This window comes from Mastigoproctus giganteus, chromosome 13 (assembly GCF_048544385.1).
Source record: "Mastigoproctus giganteus isolate SK-2022 chromosome 13, ASM4854438v1, whole genome shotgun sequence".
In the NCBI taxonomy this organism is placed as follows: Eukaryota; Metazoa; Arthropoda; class Arachnida; order Uropygi; family Thelyphonidae; genus Mastigoproctus; species Mastigoproctus giganteus.
The window spans coordinates 91,052,121-91,069,490 of record NC_143587.1 but is presented as its reverse complement, the minus strand read 5'-3'; the positions used below and the strand labels follow the sequence as shown (position 1 = coordinate 91,069,490).

The window sequence follows — 17,370 nt, the reverse complement described above, 5'->3', positions numbered from 1 at the left end:
TATGTTTCTCGTTTAGCTTGGTACAGAGTGAACTGAATTGTCTTGCTCAATTTGGAATTAAAATAATAACAACTTATTCTGAAATGATTTAGTGTCACCAAACAAATCAGAGACCAATTTTCCTTTCCCTTGTAGTTTTAAATGAAGTGTATTTAAATGACTAGAAATGCCTGTATCAATTACAAGATCAAACAGCCATTCATACTTGATAGTTGTTTTATTGGTTTCCATTTTTCTATCATAAAAAATATAAATTTCACGACATAGTTTAAAGCAGTGGTCTCCAAAGTTGTGTGTGTGAGGTGATCCATGGGATGTGCGAGATAATCCGCAATAAATCAATATTTATTAATTATGAAAACTTTAATTTTTCGAAACGTAATTGAAAATAAAAAATTATAAATAAATGTTTTTTTTTTAATACTTAAAGGGGCTCACATCTGGTGAGTATGGGCTTGGCACACCCAGGGTCCTGAGCTGGATATCATCATTCTTCTCTTTCTTGGTGACTCCTTTCTACTTCTGACTCTCTCTCTCTCTCTCTCTCTCTCTCTCTCTCAGGGTAACTCAGAAATTTTTTTTTGGTGGTTCAGCATAAGCCTCAGGCTTCCTTGCACCATATGGCTAATAATAATAATAAATATGTGGCTTTGTTTGATCATGGCATCGGTTTCGCCCATGTCCGAAACAAAGCAGCCACATGCTTGCTTCAGGCTTGGAGTATATCTTCCATCCTTGTTTAACACTTATGAACACATGTAGAGCAAACAAACAATTGAACAAATGATTTTAGATATAATGCTTCATTCATGTAAATGATTCATAAATTAAAAAATATATATATTATACTTATATATTTAATATTTTATTCCAGGGTGTGCGGTAATCCTTTTAAGTAAAAGAAAGGGTGCACGTCTAAAAAGGTTGAGACCACTGGTTTAAAGAACTGATGTAATACTTTGCCACGACTAAGTAATCTCGCTGCACAATATAAAATTACATCTTCATATTTAGCTTCAATTTCTGAAAGAAATTGTTGAAACATTCGGTGATATAAAATTTACAGTTGAAATAACCACATTCATAACGTGTTGGAGATCCAATTCTTTCCCATAAAAAGCTTCTTGATACACAATGCAGTGAATTCCAATTGGAGTTTCAGCTGTGATATCTATCATTTTCTTAGTTATTCTACCCACAAGCCCAATGTTTTTACCAATCATATTTTTTGCGCCATCAGTTGTCACTCCTGCCAGGTTTTTAATAGTTAATCCTAACTTTTCAATAGATTGGCAAAAATTTTCAAAAAGATTTTCACTTGCAGTTGTTCTGTGCATGCTCTGTAGATCAGCTAAATCTTCAACTGGTACAAAATTATCATTAATTCCACATATGAAGATAAGGAGTTGGGCTGTGTCATTGACAGCAGTACTGTCATCCAGTGCCACACTAAAATATTTAACTTGTTTTGTTTTCCATAAGTTGTTCGAATAAATTCTTTCCAATATTTTCTGCTCTTCTCATAATTGTTTGTCGAGACAAATGAATGTCTTGTATCATTGTTCATTTCTCCAGACAAATTTCTTCCATAGCTTTTAACAAATTAACCATCACTGAACAGTTTACTTTCAAAAGTGATCAAATGTGAAACTTGATAACTGGCACTTACAACAGATAAATTTCTTGACTGATATGTTTTCAGTGTGTTTTGTTGTTTTCTTAATTTGTTTTGTAACTCTGAAAACTTTTCACTTCGTAACATTCCTTTATATTGATCACAAGATTTATGCCAGGTGGGAAGGAGCAGCAGTGCGCAGCACACGTTTCTTGATTAGGCTGGGGTTCGAGCCCGTGACCACCAAATATAGAGGATGCGGAAAGGTCAGGGAATGACCACCACATATCCTCGGAGCAATAGGGCCTTAGTCGCTAATGCTCCTAAAAACCAAATAACAAACAAACAATAAGATTTATGCTTAGAATCATAATGTCGTTTTAAATTATATTCTTTAAAAACTCACACAGTCTCCTTACACACCAAACACACTTCTTTTTCTTCATACTCAATGAAGAAATAGTCTTCAGTCCATCTTTGATCAAAAACACAACACTCCAAATCAATTTTCCTCTTTTAGAACATTTTTAAGGATGATTTTTTTTTAATTCAATACAATGAACAAGTTTTATCAAAGTAGTAGAATTTCACAATATGAAAAGATTGATACGTACATAAGTGTATTCAGCATACATATGACTGCACTGGACTACATGTACATGTTTGATATAGTTGAGCTCGATGCTTGCATGCCCGTACACACAGTGGCATGACTTCTAAAATGCTGTTTTAGTTCTTTCCATGGAGGCCATAGGTTGGACACCACTGCTATAAAACAATGTGTTCATGAAAATAATCCAGTATTATGAAGCAAGTAGAAGTGGTACTAATGAAATGCAAATGTGTTATTCTGATGTTTGGCAGTAGGTGCCAAAAATTCTAGTTATATCAAACTAATTTTTAAATAAAAATTAAGTTAACATGGATAGCCAATTTAATAAATTAATAAATCATAGAAATTCTATTAACAAACTAATATATTTAATTATTTTTTTGGCTAGCTGCTGCTTGTGGTGATGATATTGATGATTGGGTAAGTTTATTTATTCAGACTAGTTGTATTTTACTAAATAGTCTATTTCAATTTTGGAAACTGAACTCAATGTCTCAAGATAATAAAACCTCAAATTCATTATGCATTTCACTGAAGAAAACAGTCCGAGCCTAGTTTCATCTACTTTCTTATTTATGCAGCTTATTAAACTTTCATAAATAAGAACTTCATTCTTCACCAACTTTTAATAATAAACATTTATAGGGGAACTTTCTCTCTCACTCTCTCTCTCTCTCTCTCTCTCTATATATATATATATATATATATATATATATATAAACAATAGGAATGAATATAAAATAAAAGTTATTAACCAGATCAGATTAATACCATCAATAGTAGATTGTACATTTAGTAAAAGCACAATAAGTACTATACAGATGCTGAACATGTATATGAACACAACAGTAGGCCATGAGTCAAATGATGATCAGCTTTTGATTGCCTAAATTTACATGTGCAGTGCCACAGGTGTGTAAGTTTAAAAACTGGTACTAACACTAATGAACAGCAGTCCATATTGGCTGATCTGTATGTTGCATTAGTCTATAGGGGATGACGTGCATTGTTAAAGACCATGTGGCATTCATAATGAGGGATGCATCCCAAGTTAAAATGCACTATTTGCTTGATGTTTGTGGAGCAGTCAGGTACGGGACATGATACTGCCATGGGGGATGTCTTTGTATGTGCGCGATGCAAGGAAATCAGTCGACAACTCAGCGTTGTTATGGGCCTATATGAGAGCTTGAAGGACATGGTGGATGCCCTCGAAGGATTAAAAGTGAGGGACCCATCAAACTCTCAGCTGCCCACACCAATGCCAGAGCTTGCACTTAGGCATCACGCAACACAGCGGCAACCCCCAAGGCAGAATGCGCTGGTCCCAAAGGAACTAGTAGTTGTTGGTGACTCTATTGTCAGGGAAACGGGAAACATGCTTTGTAAAAAGGATAGGTGGAACAGGACCAGGGTATGTCTGCCAGGGGCAAAGGTTGATGGTGTTGTAGAGCAGATATCATCTTTTAAGGGCACAAAAGGTGATATAGTTGTACACGTTGGCACTAATGATATTAAGAGTAGGAGACTGATGGAATTACTTAACAAGTACAGGTCACTGTTGAAAAAAAGCCGTGAATTAGGGTTGAATTTGAAAGTGTCTGCAATTCTGCCCAGACATGATAGGAGGGAGTATATGATGAGAGCCCTGTCGATCAATTGAGCCCTGGAAAGATTGTGCAAGGCTCAAGGGGTAGAATTTTTTTCAGCCTGGTCTGTACTGGTTAACAGGAGAGACTGCTTCTACAAGGATGGGATACACTTAAATAGATACACAAAACATGCTTTGTAAAAAGGATAGGTGGAATAGGACCAGGGTATGTCTGCCAGGGGCAAAGGTTGATGGTGTTGTAGAGCAGATGTCATATTTTAAGGGCACAAAAGGTGATATAGTTGTACACATTGGCACTAATGATATTAAGAGTAGGAGACCGATGGAATTACTTAACAAGTACAGGTCACTGTTGAAAAAAAGCCGTGAATTAGGGTTGAATTTGAAAGTGTCTGCAATTCTGCCCACTCACAATAGGAGGGAGTATAAGATGAGAGCCTTGTCGATCAATTCGGCCCTGGAAAGATTGTGCAAGGCTCAAGGGGTAGAATTTTTTTCAGCCTGGACTGTACTTGTTAACAGGAGAGATTGCTTCTACAGGGATGGGATACACTTAAATAGAAAGGGTGCAAGAATATTTGCTGATTCTATCGAGGCAATGTTAGGTGGGTCGGAAAACTGCTAGATTGGGGGGGATACAAGGACTAATAGATTAACAGTAGCCACTGGCAGAGGTGAAAGTGATTCTTGCACTGCTTCTGTTGGAATGAGCAGCAGCTTGGAAAATAAGATGCAGGATATTTCAGAGACTGCTGGGAGTCATTGGGGTACAGTTAAACACATGGGTTGTGTTAGGGTAGCTAAGAAAAAGAACAGGTGTTCTTTTTCTTAGCTACCCTAAGAACATGTATACTTGCGTGTACACCAATGCTAGGAGTTTGGTAAATAAATTTGATGAATTTGAGGTATTGCTCAAAGCATCAAAGGCGGATATTGTTGGGTTATCAGAGACATGGTGTCACACAGATATAAGTATTGCAGAACTGGAATTTGGGGAGTACAACGTCTACAGAAAGGATAGACAGGATAGGAAGGGAGGAAGGGTTATGCTATTAGTTAAGAAACACACAAAATCCAAGGAAGTGAAGCCAGTTGACATCGCTGGACAGTGCAGTGTCGAGTCAGTTTGGTGTGACATAAGCATTGGGAGATCAAAATTGAGAGTAGGAGTGTGCTATAGGCCTAATGACTCTGATGAGTATAATTAGAAACTGTACAGGGAAATAGAGTGGGCCAGTAAATCAGAGAGTCTTATAATGGGGGATTTTAATTTCCCAGATATTGACTGGAATTTGTAGGATGGTCACTCACACACTAGCAAGGCTTTTGTGGATTTTTTGGATGATTGTTTTCTAAATCAGCATGTTCGGGAGACAACTAGAGGGAGCAATTTTTTTTTTTTTTTTTTTTATGTAAACCCCAAACACGAAAGGTATCAAAACCTATAGTACTTAGTACCATGCATGGGTAGAAGGAGAAGTATGGGGGGAGGGGGGGTTCCAGAAACTTTGCTCTAGAGACTAAACATGGGTTTCACCACTTCAAGCCTCCAATAATCAAAGTGGTGGTATTTCACCGGTTGATGAAAGTCATCTACCACCTACAATACTCTTGATTTGATTATCAGTAGTGATTCTTCATGCACTAAGAATCTGCAGATACAAGAACCACTAGGGGGCAGTGATCACAGGGTGCTGAAGTGGGATTTTCTCAAGGAGGTAACTACCATCAGGGGTAAAGAGAAGGGTTATTGCTTTCATAAAGGCGACTGCGATGGTCTGAGACAGTATTTAAATTCTATACAGTGGGACCAACTGATGATGTTACCAACAGCAAACTCAAAATGGGAAGAATTCAAAGAACTTATCTTGGAAGCTACTAGGCTTTACATACCAACTAAGAAATATTGTTCACGGATCGGTCCTTAATGGATGTCAGATGAACTAATGAGACATATGGCAGAGAAGAAAAATGCATGGGATACATATAAATTAACTTGTGACACAGAAGCCTATGATAGATATAAGTTGATCTGTAACCAAGTTACAAAGGAGGTTAGGCAGGCGAAGGCAGATTACGAGAAATCTTTGGCAAGGGATGCAAAGAAAAACAGCAAGGAGTTCTTTATTTATGTAAACTCTAGAAGGAAGGGTATGAATCAGATTGGTCCACTTGATATCGATGGTTCAACTGTTTATGATCCTGCTCAGGTAGCTAACAAACTACATTTTGCATCAACATTCACACATGAGGAGTTATTCAGGAAGGGGAATGCCATAGATGAAGTAAAAACTGACAGTGAGCTAGATAATCTTGTAATAATTGAGAGTAAAGTGGAGGAGAAATTGTTGAAGATAAATACAAGAAAGGCACCTGGGGTGGATGGGATCTATCCAGTTATATTAAAGGAGGCAGCAAAGAAAGTAAGCAAACCGTTAGCCATAATTATGAGAGCCTCCTTGGACTCAGGGGAGGTACCCACAGACTGGAGATGTGCAAATGTGACCCCAATTCACAAAGGAGGATCAGAGGCTGACACAAGTAATTATAGACCTGTGAGTTTAACTTCTGTTCCAGGAAAATTAATGGAAGCACTGGTTAAAGAAGCACTGCAGGATCATCTTGACAATAATTCAGTTATAGGTCAGACACAGCATAGTTTTGTTAAGGGAAGGTCTTGCCTGACCAATTTGATTGGATACTATGATGTAGTCACAAAAGAACTGGATGCAGGGAATAACTTTGATATTATATATTTGGATCTTAGAAAGGCTTTTCATACTGTTGCACATGGAAGGTAAAAAAAAGGTAAAGTGCAGCCATTATCAACCCACTGCAGGATGGAAGCCTCCTCAACAATTCATGCTGAGGGAAATGGACCATAATCTGTCACGCTGGTCCAGTGTGGGTTGGCAGATCGACCGTATTTAGCAGTCAGGGGCTTGAACCCCGGTCTACTCAAAGAGTGTGTGCTACTGCACTCCCGCTCCTGACCACTCTGCTACGGAGGCCGGTTTTGTACATGGAAGACTGCTGCACAAATTGGAGCAGTGTGGCATTGGAGGCAAATTGCTGCTATGGATAAAGGGATGGCTGAATGGCAGAAGACAGAGAGTGGTAATCAATGGACACTGCTCAACATGGACTAATGTTATTAGTGGAGTCCCTCAGGGTTCAGTGTTGTGTCCATTGTTGTTTTCTGTATTTATAAATAATATTGATGATGGTATATCAAGCTTAATGTCCAATTTTGCAGATGATACAAAGGTTGGCAGGGTTCTTATGGACGCTACTGACACTATGCTGCTGCAACAGGATCTGGAAAGGTTGAGCACATGGGCTGAGAGGTGGAAAATGAAGTTTAACATTGACAAATGTAAAGTACTATGGGAAACAGCAACCCCAGAGCAACGTATCAACTCTGTGGTACTACACTGAGAGTGGTAGTGAATGAAAAGGACCTGGGGGTAATTGTGCAGGCAGATATGAAGTTCTCTGAGCAGTGCAGACGGGCTGCAAGAGTAGCTCATGGTGTCTTATCAATGATATACAGGAATTTTTCTAGCAGGGATAGGGAGGTGATTATTCCCTTGTATAAGGCAATGGTCAGGCCGCACCTTGAGTACTGTATACAGGTCTGGAGGCCTCATTTCAAGAAGGATGTAGAGCTGCTGGAACGAGTACAGAGAAGGGCAACAAGGTTAGTGAATGGAATGAAGGGTTGCTCTTACGAAGAAAGGCTTAAGTTTTGCAAATTAAAGTGTCTGGAGACTAGGCACCAGCGAGGCGATCTGATAGTGGTGTACAAAGCCTTGAATGGTTTGAGCATGCTCAATGCTGATGGTATACTGCCTCTTGCTCAGAATAATCACCTGAGAGGGCATAAATTCAAATTGAGGAAAGACAGATGTAGGATAGATGTGCGGAAATTTGCCTTTGGCCAGCGGGTAGTTGGTTGGTGGAGCAGACTTCCATCCCTTGTTGTGGAAGTTGATAGCCTAAATAAATTTAAGGCTCAGCTGGACAGGTATTTCGAACGAACGGAGGGGTGAAGTGGAAGGGGTTTTTTCTTTTTTTTTTTTTTTGGCTGATGCTGCATAAGCTTGCTTTCTTGCATCATATGCCTCTACTAATGCTAATGCTAATAATTCAGCTTCTTATAGTGGAGAGCATCTCTCCAGAAGATATACACCTGTGCACAGATAAGATGTACATCAACAACTATATGCTTATTGGAGGCTTGAAGTGGTGAAATCCATGTTTAGTCTCTAGAGCAAAGTTTCCGGCACCCCCCCCCCCCCCATCCCATACTTCTTCTACAACACGTGCATGGTACTATGTACTATAGGTTTTGATACCTTTCGTGTTTGGGGTTTTCATAAAAAAAAAAATATATATATATGTATATATCATTGTTAGTCTGTGTATCACCCATGCTAGCAGTTTTCTAACCCTCCTAACACTCCCTCAATAGCATTAGCAAATATTCTTTCACTCCATCTAATTAAGTGTATCTATCCCTGTAAAACATTCTCTCCTGTTAACCAACATAGAAAAATTCCATGTTGGTTAAGAGGAGAAAAATTCTATCTCGTGAACCTTGCAGTCTTTCCAGGGTTGAATTGATTGACAAGGCTCTAATCATGTGCTCCTCCCTTTGTGTGTGAAAAGAAGTGCAGACACTTTCAAATTTAATATTAACTCTCAAATTTTCTCAACATCACCCAATACTGTTAAATAAATTCTCAAATCTCTTAATCTTAATATCTGTAGTGCAAATGTATATGTACAACAATACCATGCTTTGTGCCTTTAAAAGATGATAACTCTTCTACATTAGTATTAGTAGAGGCATATAATGCAAGAAATAAAGCTTATACAGCATTAGCTAAAAAATAAAAAAAATAAAAAATTCCCATTTCACCCATCCATTCACTCTAAAATATTTTTTGTCTAGCTCTTCTTTGAATTTATTTAAGCTATAAACTTCCACAACAACAGATAAAAGTTTATTCCAGCAATCAACCACCTGCTGGCTAAAGGATAATTTCAGAACATCTATTCTACAACTGTCTTTCCTCAATTTGAATTTATGACCCCTCAGATGCATAATCTGAGCAAACAGAAGAATCCCATCAGAATTCAGTGTGCTCAAACCATTCAAGGCCTTATATACTTCAATCAGACCACCTTGCAGTTGCCTAGTCTCCAGATTCTGCAATTTGCAGAACTTAAGCTTCTCGTAAGAGGACCCCTTCGTTCTCCTCACCAATCTTGTTGCTCTTCTCTGTACTTGTTCTAGGAACTCTGCATCGTCCCTAAAATGAAGCCTACATATCTATATGCAGTACTCAAGGCATGGACTGACCATTGCCTTATGCAAATGGATAATCACCCCCTTTTCCCTACAAGCAAAATTCCTGTATATCATTGACAAAGGTTGATCCCATGACCTGCTCTGGCCGCCTGTCTGCACTGCTCAGAAAACTTCATATCTGACTGTGCAATTACCCCCAAGTCTCTTTCATTCTCTACCACCCTGAGTGTGGAACCACACAGTTGGTACATTTCTCTTGGGTTACTGCTACTCTTATTCAGTACTTTGCATTTGGTTAAATTAAATTTCAGTTTCCACTTCTCAGCCCATCTGCCCAACTTTTCTAGATCCTTTGGCAGTAGCATACTGCCATTACCAACCTTCCAACCTTTATATTATCTGCAAACTTGAACCTTAAGCTTGATATACCTTCATCAATATCATTGATAAATATACAAAACAACAATGGGCCCAACACTGAACCCTGGGGAACTCCACTAATAACAATATTCCACAAAGAACAGTGTACATTGATTACCACCCTCTGTCTTCTCCCACTCAACCATCCTTTTATTGTAACAACTTGCCATAATGTCATACTGCTCCAATTTGTACAGTAGTCTTCCATGTGCAACTGTATCAAAAGCCTACCTGAAATCAAAGTATATGATATCAAAATTATTTTTAGCATCCTGTTCCTTTGTGACCAGATCATAGTATCCAATCAAATTGGTCAGACAAGACTTTCCCTTAACTAACCCATGCTGTGTCTGAACTATTACTGCAGTCTTGTCTAGGTGATTCTGCATCACTTCTTTAACCAGTGACTCCATTATTTTCCCCAGAACAGAGTTAAGCTAACAGGCCTGTAATTACTCGTGTCACCATTCGATCCCCCTTTGTGAATTGGGGATACATTTGCACATCTCTAGTCCCTATAGAGGTGTGCAAATGCATCCGAGTCCAAGGATGCTCTCATAATCACAATTAGAGGTTTGCTTACTTTCTTTGCTGCCTCCTTTAATATAATTGAATAGATCCTATCTACCCTAGTTGTCTTTCTTATGTTTAACTTCAACAATTTGTCCTTCACTTTGCTCTCAGTCATTACAAAATCCTTTAGCTCCCTGTTACAGTTTGATAAGTGTCTGGAATTCTCTTCCCTAAATAACTCCTTGTGTGTGAATGTAGATGCAAAATACTCGTTCAGTTTGTCAGCTATCTGAGCGGGATCATCAAGAGTCGAACCATCAATATCATTTGAACCAATCGGATTTATCCTCTTCCTTCTAGCATTTACATAACTAAAGAAGTCTTTGCTGTTTCTCTTTGCATCCTTTGCCAAAGATTTCTTATAATCTGCCTTCACTTGCCTGACCTCCTTTGTGATGTGATTACAGACTGGTTTATATCTACCATAGCCTTCTGTGTCTCCTGATAATCTATATGCATCTCATTCACTTTTCTTTTCTGCCACAAATCTCATTAGTTCATTTGACATCCATTTAGGCCTAAACCTTGAACAGTATTTCTTAGTTGGTATGAAAAGCCTAGTAGCTTCCAAGATTACTTCCTTAAATGCTTTCCATTTAGAATTTTTTGTTGGTAACATCATCAGTTGGTCTCATTGTATAGAATTTAAAAAAAAGTTGAGACCACTGTACTCACCTTTGTGAAAGCAGAAGCCCTTTTCTTTTAACCTTAATGATAATTACAACTTTATGTGCAACAATATCAAAAGCTTTTCTGAAATCTGGATATATTATGTTTAAATTATTTTTTTCTATCCAGTTTCTTTGTTACTGCATCATAGTATCCTATCAGGTTGGTCAGAAAATATGACCCCTTAACAGATCAATGCTGTGAGTATCGCCAGTGATTTCATTATTTTCTCTGGAACAGAAGTCAAGCTCACAGGTCTGTAATTACTCACTTTATCTATTGAGTCCTACTTTGTGAATTGGGGATACATTTGCACATTTCTAGTCCATAGGGATCTTCCCCTGAATCCAAGGATGCTCTCATAATTATGGCTAAAGGTTTACTCACCTCTTTTGCTGCCTCCCTTAATATGATTGGATAGATCCAATTACTCCAGGTGCTTTTTTTACTTTTAGTTTGAACAATTTCTCTTGGTTATCACAAAATCATTTAGCTCCCAGCAGTGCTGTACCCTGCTGACCGGGCTAGCCGGGTGGGTATAGTGCCTGTCTGGCAACCCAAAGGTCACAGGTTCGAATCCCGCCTCGGGCTTGGATCAGAGTAGTACAAAAACCTTGGGAGGTGCATTATGGCCACAGAAGCCGATGCGCCAACAACTAACAAAAAAAGAAAAAAAGTGCTGTACCTAGACTTATGTTGGACTTGGGCGAAATATTCATCTGGGACCCCCCCCCACATAATTAAAGGCGGAATTCATAAAATTGAAAAATAAAGGAAACACCCAAAAATTATTCAAATCACAGTTATTTATTTAAACTTTAACGACTAGTACATTATTTATATAAACTTAAAAGTTTCACATCATTACCGTACAATATTTGCTTGATATAAATTTGTCTACATGTCTGATGTTTTTATATTATATCTTTTAGTACATCTTGGTCTATTGACATAATGGCCAATCCATTAATTCTTTCTTAGCCAATTGTTGCTCGTGAATATGTTTTAATCATTTTGAGCCTTGAAAAACTCCTCTCTCCAGATGCAACCATAATTGACAATGTTAATAATATCTGAAGAGAAATAGTGAAGTTGGGATATAATTCAGCAAAGTCTTTTTCTTGATAAATGTCAATAATTCTAAGCAACCAAAATTTTTTTCATTTTAAAAAATGCTACAAAGATTGGATTTCTTGATGTAACTCTTTGGCATTGATGTCAGTGCTCCTGTCTTTGCCAGTGAGAATTCCTTTAAGCAAGTGCAATTTCTATTACATTTTCAAATAAATTCACAAAGTTTTGATTTTAGAATAAGATGAAAAGCCGAGGATATTTCATTTATCTCTATGCAGTACTCAGAAATAATTCATATTTAATAAATATTAATAACATAATTAAAACTTCACATTTTTTGATCCGTTTCCGTTGCCGTTTCAATTTTGCTATGACTTGCATTTGTACTAAACACTGAAGATTCTGTAAATTCTTCAATAATGCAATCAATTTCCCAGTACTACTCTGCCTTAAAAACATGGGTTATGCTACTCTTTGCTTTGTGTATTCTGTCAGATGCATCATATTCAGATCTCATTGAATATTTTTATTTAGAATAAAATGGGGTTTAAATCGCAGTGATATGGTGGCAATGTGTCTAGTAATCTGAAGGCAATGTAATCTGAAGTAATCTGTGCTCATGAAGTGTTCTATTCACTGTGTATGTTTTTAGACTGTTTAAATGGCTAATAATTTCTAATAAGTCACATTTACACATATTAGGCTGCAATGATACATTGGATCTCACCACCCACTCTATAATACCTTGTTTTTGCAACGGTGTTTGGAGGCTTGTCTTGTTGAATGCTATCCACTGGATACAGTGCATTGGATTTTCCCAAATGGAAAATCCAATTTCTGCCTTATAACTGGCAACAATTTATTTAAAGTGGGTACCTTTCTATCGACACTGTAAAATTCTTGAATAGTCTGATGAATAATGCATAAAGGATATTTGTGCCTAGACTGCGGAGTTTACTGACATATGGATTAGTGCAATTTGCATCATTTTTATACATGTAGGTATAAAATGATCATCTACCTGGGTAGATGATAGTTTTATACCTACAAGTATAAAAATGATGGATATTGCACTAATCCATATTGGTATTAGTATTAGCAATGGCCATGGTGCAAGGAAGCCTATGGCTTATGCTGCACCAGCCAAAAAATAAAACAAAATAATAATAATAAAATAATTAATAAGAGAAAAGGAAATAGACAACCTATACGTTTCCTTCCTCCCGTAGGTAATTATCCAGCTGACCTTTAAATTTCCCCAAACTGTCAGCCTCTACCACCCATGTAGGTAACTTATTCTAGTAATTTATAATCGCTGGCTCAAATAAAACTTCCTGCAATCCAGTCAAAACATCTCACTCCATAACTTGAAATTATGGCCCCTAGTTCTAGAATCATTTATAACTGTGAAAATTTCATCCTCATTCATTTAATTGTGCCTCTCAGACATTAAACACATCAATCCAGTCTCCCTAAGGTGCCTAGTTTCCAAGCTCTGTAACCCACATATTCGAAGTCTTTACTCATACAGACACCCTTTTTTCTGATCTCACCAGCAATTTACCCATCTTTGGACCCCTTTCAAGAAGCACAACATCTTTCTTTAGGTGCAATCTCCATACTTGAACATGGTATTCCAAGCGTGGTCTAACAATAGCCTTATATAATGGGATTATTACATCCTTATCTCTGCTAGCAATTGTTCAATAAATCATAGATATGACACCATGGGCCTTCCTTGCAAGCAGTCTACAATGCTTGGAGAACTTCATGTCTGACTGTATCGTAATACCCAAGTCCCTTTCCTCCACTACCAGCTTTAGTTCAACTCCACCACAAGAGTGTATCAGTTATTTTGGAGTTACTGTTCCCCAGGTGCAATACCTTACACTGTGCTGGATTAAAACATAGCTGCCATTTTTCTCACCATCCCTGAAGTCTATCTAGGTCACTCTGAAAAAGCTCTGCTAGGCGGTGATCATTAACTACTCTACCAATCTTTACATCGTCTGAAAATTTAGGCTTCCCACCTATTCCTTCATTGATGTCATTTATGAAAATCAAAAACAACAGTGGTCCTAATACTGATCCTTGGGGAACCCCACTTCTTACATCAACCCGATTTGAAGAGTAACCATTTATCACAACCCTCTACCTCCTGCCCTGAAGCCATCCAGCTATCTATATAAGGATTTTCCCTGTGATTCCAATCTATTACAACTTATAAAGTAACTGCTCCTGTGGGACTGAGTCAAATGCTTTGCTGAAATCCAAATAAACAATGTCAAAATTATTCCAAATCTTGAGTGACTCTGTCAAAATAGCTAACCAGATTAGTTAAATATGATTTTCCCTTTACAAAACCATGCTGAGTATCCTTCAGTATTCCGTTTCTATCTAAATGATCCTGATCATAGTCTCCCTTGATCATAGTCTCAATGATTTCCCCTACTACTGAAGTTAGACCAACCAGCTGGTAATTTCCCACTTCACTCTTAGAGCCGCCCTTATGTACTGGAGATACATGATCACTTTTCCAATCCAATAGAATCACTTCCAAGTCCAGTGATGCTCTCATAATTAGCCTCAATGGTTCAATGCACTCACTTTCCCTTAAGATTATAGAGTATATGCCATCAATCCCAGGAGCCTTACTGGCCTGTAGGCTCAAAAGGTTTTTCATTAAATAAACTTGTAAAATTTCAACATCATTAATTACATATTTTTCAACTTCACTCCCATAATTTCTCATTGACACAAAGGGTTTTTCTTCTGTAAATATCGATGCAAAGTAACTGTTGAGTTCATCTTCAGCTGGAGTAGCTAGTACTATCTCATGTCCATTACATAAGGGTTCAATCTGGTTTGTCCTATTCTTTGCATTTATATATGTGAAGAATTCCTTATCCCCCCCCTTCTTTGCTCTCTTTGCCAGCAATTTCTCATAATCTGCATTTGCCAGTCTAACCTTTTCTGTGGCGCTATTACATATCAATTTGTAGCTGTTATAGGCTTCAGTACTTTTTATTGCTCTGAAACTTTTCCATGCCATCTTTTTCTGCTCAAATAATCTGGCAACTTCATTATTCATCCAACTTGGAATCTTCCTCGTGGAGTATTTTTTTAATGGTATATAAGCATCCAGGGCTTCTGTAATTAATGTTTTATAGGTATACCATAATTCATTTGTATTCGCTCTCTGTGAGATATTTACCCAATTAATAGAGGCCATGTAGCATCTTAAGCCGTCTTAATTTCTTTCCTGAAATTATAACCCATTCCTTTTCTTTTAACTACTGCTACCTCTCTCTTCATTGTGCACCATAGAATCTGTGATCACTTCCTGCTATTGATTCCTGTACTGTCAGCTCTATTATATCATCTGGTTTATGGTTGATGATGAGATCTAAAATATTCTTTTTCCTAGTACTTTCCCTGACATGTTGATACAAATAACAATAATCTAGTTCATTTAAAAATTTAGTCCCCCATGTCGAGTTTCCTTCCCATTTGCTCCAATCAATTAGAGGCTCTCATCATACCTTCACAATTACCTGGCCTGTAGAATTCTCCCACTGTCATTACACCTTTGCTTCCAACTATCTCACACCATACAGATTCTATATTAGCATGCGAAATATCTGAATCCTGGAAAGCTTTCGTCATGCTCATGCTGCTTTTGATAAGAAGCATGACCCCCCCACTCCTTCTATCTTCCCTATCCATCCTAAATACATTATACATACCACACTGAAACTCATCATCCCTCCTATCTCCTGATCGCACCACGTTTCCATAAACCCTATTATGTCAGCGTTACTTGTCCTAACCAACACTTCGAATTCACTCATTTTATTGACCACACTTCTGACATTACTGTATAAACAATTAAAACTTAGTGCTCTTGTATTGTTAACTACCCTGATACAACCCTTAACGTTATTTAAGCTCTCTTTCCTGGCATTAGCTACCTGCTCCTCAGATGTTCTGAGGGCAGAAACATTTCATTTTAAATGTTTCTGCCCTCAGAACATCTTGCTAATACGTTCTGTTGTGGTAACAAACAAGAACACGAGAGGTATGTGCAAGCATTACTTTGACCAGTATTATCACATATCTATATTATTCTTGTCCTCCCCCAAACTAGCAGTTTCCCTGAACCTTTAAGGTATCCTCAATAATACTGGCAAAAACTCTTGAACTTCCTTTGTTTAAATGTATGCAGTCTACAAAACAGATTCCTTCTTCCTACAAGTGCAGGCCAAACTGATGGACATTTCCCCCCAAAAGCCTTGCAGAGTCCTTCAAGTCTTGAGTCAATCCACAAGGTTTTCAGCATATAATCCCTCCTATCATGCCTAGGCAGAATTGCTGTTGTTGTTGTTGTAGGGGTTTCATGGCGCATAAGCAACTTTGGCTATAATGCGCCTATTCATTTATATTAAAGGAAAAGGGAAACAATCGTATTGTCTGAAATGTCCTTAATCAGAAAAGATTAAAAATTCTAATTTGCTTCAGAAAACGGAAGAATTCAGATATATTTGCCTTGTCACCTATCAAATTCTCTAGGGTTATTGGTTGTTGAAGGATTGCAGGGTTGAAATTCTGTCTTGTTTATAATAGGGGCAGTCAATGAGAATGTGTTTAACAGTCATATTTATATAGCAATGTGGACATTGTGGTGGATCATCTCCTGTGAGTAAATGAAGATGGGTCAGGTAAGTATGACCTATTCTTACTCTTGAAAGAATTACTTCTTCTCGTCTTGATGTCCAAACACTGGAGGGCCAGATTTTCGGAACCTGTTTAATCTGAAAGAGTTTATTATTCGTTTGGGAATGCCATAGTGCTGTCCATTCTGTTAGGCATGCAGCATGAATCATTAGTGCATAGTCTGAGGCTGAGAGAGGGATATTGGTTAAATCTAAGCTGGTTGGGTTTTTTGCAGCTTTATCAGCCTGTTCATTGCCTAAAATACCAGAATGTGCTGGTATCCAGCAGAAGGCGACCAGTTGGTGACTTTCTTTAATCTTTAGTAATAATTTTCTAATTTCAGTTATAACAGGGTGAAATTTATCTGAGGAACTACACAAAGCATTGATTGAGCTGAGGGAATCCGTGTAAACTACTGATTTTAATGAGCAGTCAGGAGGGAGATTTTTTAAAGCTAGTTTAATTGCAAATAACTCAGCTGAGAAGATACTGAATTCAGGAGAAGGGCTGCTGATACAATTGTATTCGGAAACACTGCAGCTGCTCCAACTTTTGAATTTGATTTAGAGCCATCTGTGTATATTGGTAAAAAATCAATATATTTTTGAGTGTGAACAGCATGAACTTGTCTGATATTTGATGATTACAAAATATTCTTTCCACACTGAGAGAGGTGAGTGTCACAGGTCGGTATAGGAGTTTAAACCCATGGTGGTTGGGTACAAGTGGCTCCTTGTTGTATGGAATGGATGGATATATTCCAA

At 37.7% G+C, this 17,370-nt stretch overlaps 1 protein-coding gene across 1 annotated transcript in view; it reads left to right on the top strand.

Annotated features, from left to right (window-relative positions):
- LOC150076253 (coadhesin-like) overlaps window positions 1-17,370 on the top strand; it is a 270,840-nt gene that overhangs the window by 238,201 nt on the left and 15,269 nt on the right. Inside the window, exon 8 of the mRNA XM_090388126.1 lies at window positions 2,617-2,648. Coding sequence (XP_090244252.1) covers window positions 2,617-2,648 — 32 coding nt within the window. The remainder of the gene's footprint in view (window positions 1-2,616; window positions 2,649-17,370) is intronic.